The sequence below is a fragment of the Mus musculus genome, chromosome 14 (genome assembly GCF_000001635.26).
Source record: "Mus musculus strain C57BL/6J chromosome 14, GRCm38.p6 C57BL/6J".
Taxonomy (NCBI): domain Eukaryota; kingdom Metazoa; phylum Chordata; class Mammalia; order Rodentia; family Muridae; genus Mus; species Mus musculus.
The window spans coordinates 55,518,181-55,527,427 of record NC_000080.6 but is presented as its reverse complement, the minus strand read 5'-3'; the positions used below and the strand labels follow the sequence as shown (position 1 = coordinate 55,527,427).

The window sequence follows — 9,247 nt, the reverse complement described above, 5'->3', positions numbered from 1 at the left end:
CTGGTCTCTCTAAAGAGAGCAAGAGTATACTCACACACATAAAATAAATAAAAATACATCTTTTAAAAAATATAAATCATTTAAAGTAATAAATATTAATTTTTAATTTTTCTCTATTTACATGTACATACTTCATAATGGTCTAGAAGGGCTTATTCAAATTTGGCGTTTACTCAGAGTCCTCGGGGCTCTTATCCGGGATGTGGTGATGATGTGAGGAGAGGCAACTCTCAAACTAGGACCATCACTCGGGGCTTGTGTATCAGTAGTGAGGTCCAGCAATGGAAGGGAAATCCCGGGAAAAAAGTCTATGTGATCCCTAGGAGCAGGTCTGAGCTCTTTGTGCAGAAAATTTCTGGATACCTGGAGTATGATTCTCAGGGACCAGGGGTCTGGGTCAGAGAAGGGTGGCTGTCTCACATCATGGGGTACATTCAGCTATAGAAAGACCAGCATGAACCAGGCAGTGGTACCTGGCCTGAACCAGGACTGGCTCAGCTTGCTTGAGCTTATTTGGCCCGACTCCCTTCACTCCTTAGCAGCTTAGCTCTCCCACCTCTCTCCTGAGTCCTCCAGTAAACAAGAGGATCAGGACAGATATGACAGCTGCCTGGTGGGGCAAGTGTCTGGTCAGGTCAACAGCAGGCATGAAGGGGGCTACTACACTAAATGCTGCCAACCTTTTTCCTTTAGGGAAGTTCTAGGATCTCTTTCCCGGATATCCACTGTAAAACCTCATTCCACTGGCATGTATCCCTATTCCTTTCAGCATCCCTATTGCCCTTTTGTGGATGGTTCCTGGCCTTACATTTTCCGCTTCTTTTAAGAAAATAAGCAACAGGTCTTGGTGAAGAGTAACATTTCCATTCGAATAGTGACTCTATTTCATAAACCAAACGAAACGAAACGAAACGAAACGAAACGAAACAAAACAAAACAAAACAAAACACCAAGAGACCTGGGCATGGGAGAGTTGTGATATCTGACCTAAGCCTTCTAATGTATGTAGAGGAAGCTTGGATTCCAAATGTCCTCCAAAGCTGGGCATGGTGGTGCGTGCCTTTACGCCCTGTACTAGGAAGGCACAAGCAGGTAGATCTATGGGTTCAAGGTCAATCTGGTCTACAAAGAGAGTTCTAGGACGGCTAGGGCTACACAGAGAAACCCTGTTTTGAAAACCAAACCAAACCAAACCAATGTCCTCCAAAGGCATTTGAGTTCAAAACTTGTCATTATTGGAAGGTGGTGAAATTTTCAAGAGGTGGGGCCCTGTGGGAAGTCTTCTGGTCTTTGGGTTTTCCCTGAAGGAAGCAAAGGCCTAACCCCTCCCTGGTCATCGGTTGGTACCCTTGAGGGAAGCAGGAGTCCTATCCACTTCCCTTCCCTTTTCTTTTTTTTTTTTTTTGTCCCAGTGATAAGGTGAGTAGCTTTCAGTTGTGTCCTCGCCATAACACTTGACTCACTACAGGCAATACATGATGGGACCAACTGCTCACTGGCTAGGCTCTCCAAGGCAGCAAACCAAAGCAAAGCGCTTTCCGATTAAGTCAATTACTTCAGGTATGTATTGGAGCAATTATGTTAGTGTTAGTCGGTTTTTGTTATTGTGACAAAGTGCCCGAGAAAGATCAAAGGAGGGGAGCCTTCTTTGGGCTAATGGCTTCAGTTTCAGCTGATGGTTGTGGGTGTCCTATTGCTTTGGTCCAAAATCTAACATCACGATGGAAAATGTATAGTGAAGAAGTAAAGAGAGAAAAGAGAGAGGAAGAGGGGGAAGTGGAGGTGGGGGAGAAGGAGGGATGGAGGGACACAGACAAAATGCACCAATGAACTAAGGAGAAGATACACCATTCAAACGCATGTTTTTTCTAGTTAGGCCAATTCATACTGACAGCCAATTCAGTATGGATTCTTCAGCTGGTTAGTTATGGATAAGTTTAACCTCTAATAATATCTCAGTGAAAACTAGCTTTTAAAATATACCGGAACCATAGCAGTGATAGAAAACTAATGTAGGGTGGACACACACACACACACACACACACAAACACACACTTTGAGACTGGGTTGAAGGTAGGCATCTGTGGACCAGTGGGTCTCAAACATTAGTGTGTTTCAGAGCTGTTGGAAGGGTTTATTAAACAGCAGCTGTCTATAACCTACTTACTGAGTTTCTGGTTCTGTGAGTTTGAGGTAAAGCAAAAGAATTTGTTTCTTCAAGTTCCCAAGGGGTGATTTCTTAAGACTGTGGAAGCCATTGTTCCAACAGGCAGGGAATACCCTTTAACTTCTGGAGTTTCTTTTATCACAGCACCTATTTAAACAGCTTCAGGCAGGTTTAAACATCTCCTTGGCTAAGTCCTACTATCCCTGCTTCGGCCCCTACTAGGGGGTGACAGCTCTAAGAGGCGTTAGGCGATTAGGCTGAAAATGTAGGTCACACCCCAGCCGTCTGGGAATGAGCGAGAGAGGAGAAGAGGGACTGAGACACCGCACGGGGAAAAGGTGAGAGGAAGCTGAGGGCTCATGAGGGCATTCACAGAAGTGTGGTGGTGATTGGATTTCAGCTTCTTTTAGTCTCCAGATGAAAGACCAGAGTTGGGATCTCCGCTTTTTCTATCTCTTCTCTCCAGCTGGGCTGCTTGTCTTCGGGATGGGCTATTAAGAGCGAGTTTCTTCATGGAAGCTCATGGCTTATCTTTCTAATACAGTGACTCTGTGAGGAATAAGACGAGTCAGGGTGAAGGTAGGGCAGGGGCTGAAATGTGAGGATGCTTGAAAAGAAGCAGCAGCCCCAACAAGCTGGCTGAGGATGGGCTGGGAACGCGTATATGTCTCCTTGACACGGAGTCTTAAAAGAGGTTTTGGGTAGTATGTCTGGACTCTTACCACTCTAAGCTTTGAGTGATTGGGCTGAGAATTGTGTTTCCATGGAGGGGTGGTGTTTGGGGTCAACATGGCTCTCTATATTGGAAACCAAGCTCACAACATAAGCAAGGTCTGATATAGGAAGCTTCTCTGGGGAAGATGCCGTTTGTTTTTTTCCTTTTTGGAGAACTGATAGCACCTGTCTTTCACTGGCTTCTGAGTCCCTGCCCCAGGCCAATGAGATATGCAAATAAGCCCTTCATCTTATTGGATGAGGCTCGAGGACCACAGATGATCTCAGGGAACCAGTCCTTTAAGAGTGTCCTCTGGGCTCTGTGCCCACAGCCCCCTTGTTCTGAATACAGGGACGACACCAGCCCCTGCTCTATGGAGTATTTAGTCTCCAGGGAAGCTGTGCCTTTCTGGTTCTGACAGTGACTACGTCATCTCTGCCATTACATCATCACATAAAGTGAGTATGTCTGGTGACCCTTGAGGGTCATATAGAGCCCCTCCCCTGATCCCTGCAGTCTGCCTCTACTATATCTTTTTTTTTTTTTTTTTCGAGACAGGGTTTCTCTGTATAGCCCTGGCTGTCCTGGAGCTCACTTTGTGGACCAGGCTGGCCTCGAACTCAGAAATCCGCCTGCCTTTGCCTCCCGAGTGCTGGGATTAAAGGCGTGAGCCACCACGCCTGGCTACCTCTACTATATCTTGCTGTATCTTGTGTAGAATTCTTGCTCTTCTGCACCCTGCCCAACTCCTACACTGACTCCTATCGTATCAGAAAGATAAGCAATCTTCCCAACTAACAGTTTAGCATCTCCCAGTCTCTCGGTACACCACCGTCGCTGTCCTCTCAGGGCTGAGTGGGTCTGTAGAGGACACCTGTCCCCTGAAGAGGGAAACCTTGTCTAGTCTTCTTTCTGGTCAAAGTGTGGACGTCTGAGATTGGTCAAATTAAACAGGAACCTGAAGTCCAAGTGCTGGGGATGAGACTCCCTGAACTTCTCCTCTGGGGGGTGGGCGTGTCTCTTGGCCTTGGGAAGTGTAAACTAGTGAGATGAACTAGCAGGAGGTGAACGCTCAAGGTGTTCCTTGGCTGGAAAGAGAGTTCCTCAGTGTCATAGATTTAGCACACTCTGTTGAATCATGGTTTACTTGAGGGCTTCTTGGGGGTGATATACTTTTGAGCTTGTGTCTCTGCAAAAGATGGGGCTGAGAGGCAGCCTTTACTAAAATTGTGGGTATAGACCTCTCCTTTTAGGGTACTTCTCAGAATTGGTCTTCCACAGAACACTCTTTGGGGGGAGTTTGAAAGCCCACAGTGAACAGAAGGACCAGATAGCCAAGATCATCTGCTCAGACTCGCTTAACACAACAGGTTCTAAAACAAAGACGGTCTGTCTTCATGCTCTCTCATTGGAGAGACTGTCCCCAAGAAGAGAGGCCATTGGTCCTGGTCTTCCTAGAACCTTTCTTTTCCCATGGAAAGTCTCTTTAGAAGAGATTTGTCTATGACTAACCCATAGAGCAAATGAGTAGCTGACACTCCCCTGAAGGCTTTGAGAGATAACAATAGCAGCACAACTACCTTACATCCTAAAATTCACAGCACAGTGTCTTTCCATCGTCCTAACACACACACGCAAACGCACACACACACAGAGTTAATTAAGCAGAAACTTTAATTGCTTGTAGATGGAATGGTGCCTCTGGAGATGACAGAGCTTCTCAGCGTGTCCCAGCACCAGGGTCGGGAGCACTACCATGTTGTTGTTGTTTTTCATGAATCCCAGAGGCACCAAAGGGTACTGTCAACACACCAAAGGCTGTGTTGTCATTCTGTCCTTCAGATCTTCAGTTTCTTGTTGCCTGTTAGGAACTGCCTGGAAGTAGCTGTTCAGGGAAGAGGGGCTGGATCTGTACTCTGGAATCCCAGATCACTAGTTCCAGGGAAATTGGGTCCTGGGGAGGTGTGGGTGGGGGTGGGGTTACAGTGAAAGGGGTGGGAAGGATGGCAGACAGCCTCTCAGTGTTCTACACCTTCCCTCTTTCTTGCAGGAACACCTCTCTCTGCTCAGTCCCAGAATGGCTTTCCCTCCCAGTCCCTTGGCTATGGAATATGTTAATGACTTTGATTTGATGAAGTTCGAAATAAAGCGGGAGCCTTCTGAGGGCCGATCTGGAGTCCCCACAGCCTCGTTGGGCTCCACACCATACAGCTCGGTGCCTCCTTCACCCACCTTCAGTGAGCCAGGCATGGTGGGTGGTGGCGAGGCCCCTAGGCCAGGCCTGGAGGAGCTATATTGGCTGGCCACCCTGCAGCAGCAGCTGGGGTCGGATGAGGTTCTCGGGCTGAGTCCCGACGAAGCTGTGGAGCTGCTGCAGAACCAGGGTCCTGTCTCTATGGAAGGGCCTCTTGGCTACTATTCAGGGAGCCCGGGAGAGACAGGAGCCCAGCATGTCCAGGTGAGTGACCAGGTTAGTCTGAGGGGAGGGAGACCCTAAGGAAGGAGGCCAGCCAAAAGAGGAAGGATAAGTCCTGGAGAGAATTATGAACTGGAAAGAGACAGAACAAGGTCCTTGAGAAAAATCAGAGAAACTAGATCGCCTTTTCTTTTATTTTTTTCTTTTTCTTTTTTCAGACAGGGTTTCTCCGTGTAGTCCTGGCTGTCCTGGAATTTACTCTGTAGACCAGGCTGGCCTCAACCTCAGAAATTCGCCTGCCTCTGCCTCCCGAGTGCTGGGATTAAAGGCATGCGCCATCACTGCCTGGCTAGATCGCTTTTTCAGAATGGTAGGAAATGGTTGAATCATGGAGGACAGAGAGACAAGATTAGGAAGGAGTGGAGAGCTGTGGTTCAGGGCTTTAATCCCAGCATTTGGGAGGCCGACGCAGGAAGGTTTCTGTGAGTTCAGCCTTGTCTAAATAGTGTTCCTGGCTGGCTAGCCATGACTACGTAGTGAGATCAGGTCAAAAAATAAACCAAAACAAAACAAGTTTCGAAAGGGCTTCAGAGGGAAAGGGGTTTAGAATATAAGAGCGTGGTGGTGGTGGTGGTGTGAGCGATTTTGTGGAAGCAAATAGATAAACGATGTTTGGAACCTAACTGGGTAAAGGCTGTGGTTGACGTTGGCTTTTTCAAGGCTCTGAGTCTTCCCCAGCGCCTAACCTTCTCAGATGGGATTGGGACTCATCCTATTAATTATAGACACAGATGGGGGTGTTGAGGGCTTTAGGATGTAATCCAAATCCTTGAGGGTCACTGGGTTGTGGTGTTCAGGACAAGGAAACGTGTGTGGCAAGGGCGGGATCTGTCTGGGCGCGGTTACTCCCGGGACACTGCAGACAACTGAAGGGTACGCAGCGTCCAGAGGCATGATTGGTTTGCCAGAGAGGGGAGGGGCGGAGCCCACACTGTGACACTTGCAGAAGGACCAAGGGACGTGGAAGCCTTGGGGATGGGGGATGGAGGACGGGGGTGGCAGCGTAGCCCCATGGTCCAGGTGTGATAGAATCTGGGGTGAGGTTTGCAGGAAGAACAGTATACAGCAGGTGAGGGTGGAGCCTAGAGGGCTTTATTAAGGGCTCCTTGACTGTCATGGGGACCCGAGTGTGTAGCCGGGTGACACCCGTACCAATCTGGTCCCTGCACTCTTCCTCCGCAGCTGCCCGAGAGATTTTCGGACGCCGCGCTGGTCTCGATGTCTGTGCGCGAGTTGAACCGGCAGCTGCGGGGCTGCGGGCGCGACGAGGCTCTGCGGCTGAAGCAGAGGCGCCGCACGCTCAAGAACCGCGGCTACGCTCAGGCTTGTCGCTCCAAGCGGCTGCAACAGCGGCGCGGGCTGGAGGCAGAGCGCGCTCGCCTGGCCGCCCAGCTGGATGCCCTGCGGGCCGAGGTGGCACGCCTGGCTCGCGAGCGCGACCTCTATAAGGCCCGCTGTGACCGGCTGACCTCCGGCGGCCCTGGGTCCGACGACCACACACACCTCTTCCTCTGAGCCTCTAGGGCAGGGGGTGTGGCGGTTTGGAGGTGGCTGGGTAGATGGCGCTATACAGGAGAGGTAGTACCACTAACCAAATCGCTACCTGTGGTTTTGTGTATGTCTATACAAATATCCCCAAACTTCTGAGCATCGTGGCATGCTAGAGGTTAGATGCTGGTCCTTTGCTGGAGATGAGTTCCCTTCCCTTTTGCAGGTCACGACTCTTCATGATTTAGTAGGGCACTGAATTCTGTAGGAGCTAGTGCCTGTACTGAGGGTGGAGGTGTGGAGGATGGGCAGGTGGCATGCTGAATGGGAGGAGGAAGAGGAGGAGGAGGAGGAGGAGGAGGAGGAGGAGGAGGAGGGGAGGAGGAGGAGGAGAAGGAGGGTGCAGCTTCCCTCCTATCCATATAGTTCTTAATTCAAGGTTTTCAATCTGTAGTGCATTAATGCTGTAATTAACAATGAAGCTGCATTTTCACCGAATCTTTGGACTCTCCATTTTACGACTACTGGACTGTCAGGATTTCAATTTCCCTAAACAAACAGTAATAGGTCAACTCAAAATGTTCTTCTCTGCTCAACCCAGTGGCCTTTAGAGTCCAAAGCAGCAGAACAAGTGCCCTGGATGGGAGCCTGACGACCTGGGCAGTAGTCTCAACTGTGTCACACAGGCTGTATGTCTGTCACCTTAAGCAAAGCAATTGTCACAAGGTTTCTCTCATTTGAACTGGATGACTTCCGACACTGTTTTAGTTTTGGCAGGTCTAATGGTCTCCTCAAGAGGGCCCAAGAGGACTGTACCAAAGGGACATCCTGTTCTGTCTCATCTTCCAGGCTGTAGCTTAGGCAATAGATACACAGCATGCCTGCTCTGGGGACGCTCACTTGTACTGCCTAAGTGGCCCCCTCTAGGCTTCGCTGGCCTCCAAACTGCAGAAGGTGCCCTTGCTACCTCCTGCCTCTCAGAGCTGAAGTGAGACCTCACAGGATAACAGGGAGCCGAGAGACTGTGACTTTTTGTGAATTAAACCTCAAGTTCAAGAAAAACTAATGTTATTGGCTCAGTGTCCTTGCAATTTAAAAAGAGGTAATTCTATATCACTGTGTTGGGTAACTGTTTTGTGTGTTTGCTGAGAGAGAGAGATGGGGAGGAAGGGGGAGAAGAAGTTGTTTTTTTTTGGGGGGGGGGCGGAACGGGTCTACTGTTGTAGCTCAGCAGTTGATTGTTTGCCTAATCTGTGCAGAAAGAGACCCTTTTTGGAGCCGAGCAGTGCACATCTCAGTTCTAGAAGACCAATGCAAGTGGATTGGAGGAGGTGGAGGAACGGTCCAGATGGAGCCTTCCCACCCACCACCGCCACTACCACAACCCAAACCACCCAGGAGCAGCAGTGGCCCTAGCTAGGCCTGTCTGTAGCTGTCCTCCAGGTCTCACAGTTGCCATGGTAACCCAGCCCTCCAGTTCAGCAACATATGGGGAGGGCCTTTGGGCAGAGCAGAAGCTTTGAGTTGGGAGTAGCCACCTCATCAGCTACTGTCATCTGTCCTCTAAGGGGCATAATAAATGGGAGAAGCAGTCCTGTGTGGGGGAAGTGGCTCCCATATGTCTTTCTTCCTTTCTGCCCCCACTCCCCACCCCCTGACCAGCTGTCTCTTCTCTTCCCATCACATTTCTTGTCCCCCCCCCCCCCCACCCGCTGGCCTAGCTCATCCTTCTCGCAGGAGAACGGAACAGGAGTCCTTCGCTCTAGCCCCCTGTACTTTTCTCTCCCTTCTCTCTCTTTGACCAGTGACCTTTCTCTCTGCTCTGGGTTCTTCTCAATGAGGACACACAGCATCTTCCTCTTTTACATCCTTCACTGAAAGGAGAGGCTGGGACAGAGTGAGCCAGCCAGGATCTCAGCTCTTCTTCCGTGCTTTGTGTCCTCTCTTCTTTTCTGTTCTGTAGCCCAGGCTACCCTCCAATTCGGGATCCTTTTTTTTTTTTATTTTAAATTTTATTTTTTATTTTTGTGACAGGGCCCCACTGTATAGTCCTCGCTGGTCTGGAACTCACTTGTAGATCAGGCTGACCTTGAACCCATAGAGATCTATCTACCTCTGCCTCGTCTGCTGGGATTAAAGGTGTATACCACCACTATGCCTGGCCATTCTTTCACTTTCTGAGTGCGGGAATCACAGGCATAACACCCTCCTTTCCCTCACTCTGAGTTTCTGTTGTGTCCTCCTCTGTCCTTCTGAGCTTCAGTCTGGTCCCATTGATTTTCTTGCACCCCTTTCTTATGTGCATGGTATGCAACAGCAGAGACCCTCTTCTCAGACACTAATGCCCACCAACCGGACCTCAGTACACATATGCCTGGTCTCCAGCTGGCACATCTAGGCC

At 49.5% G+C, this 9,247-nt stretch overlaps 1 protein-coding gene across 5 annotated transcripts; it reads left to right on the top strand.

Moving 5' to 3' along the window:
• Positions 1-2,446: 2,446 nt before the first annotated feature.
• Nrl (neural retina leucine zipper gene) lies at positions 2,447-8,450 on the top strand. 5 transcript variants are annotated; one of them, NM_001136074.2, is made up of 4 exons: positions 2,447-2,505; positions 3,234-3,340; positions 4,933-5,340; positions 6,541-8,450. In NM_001136074.2, the coding sequence occupies exons 3-4, from the start codon at positions 4,960-4,962 to the stop codon at positions 6,871-6,873; spliced, it is 714 nt and encodes a 237-aa protein (NP_001129546.1). In that variant the 5' UTR covers positions 2,447-2,505; positions 3,234-3,340; positions 4,933-4,959; the 3' UTR covers positions 6,874-8,450. The 5 variants fall into 5 exon arrangements, with proteins under 5 accessions (NP_001129546.1, NP_001258845.1, NP_001258846.1 ...); NM_001271916.1 differs by having other exon boundaries at positions 3,214-3,340; NM_001271917.1 differs by lacking the exon at positions 3,234-3,340.
• Positions 8,451-9,247: the final 797 nt, after the last annotated feature.

What these genes read in the sequence shown, in the direction of transcription:
- Nrl (NM_001271917.1), top strand. Translation starts at nt 4,960, where the DNA reads ATGGCTTTCCCTCCCAGTCCCTTGGCTATGGAATATGTTAATGACTTT. An exon ending in CAGGAGCCCAGCATGTCCAG is followed by an intron (nt 5,341 to 6,540) that starts GTGAGTGACCAG and finishes CTTCCTCCGCAG; the next exon opens with CTGCCCGAGAGATTTTCGGA.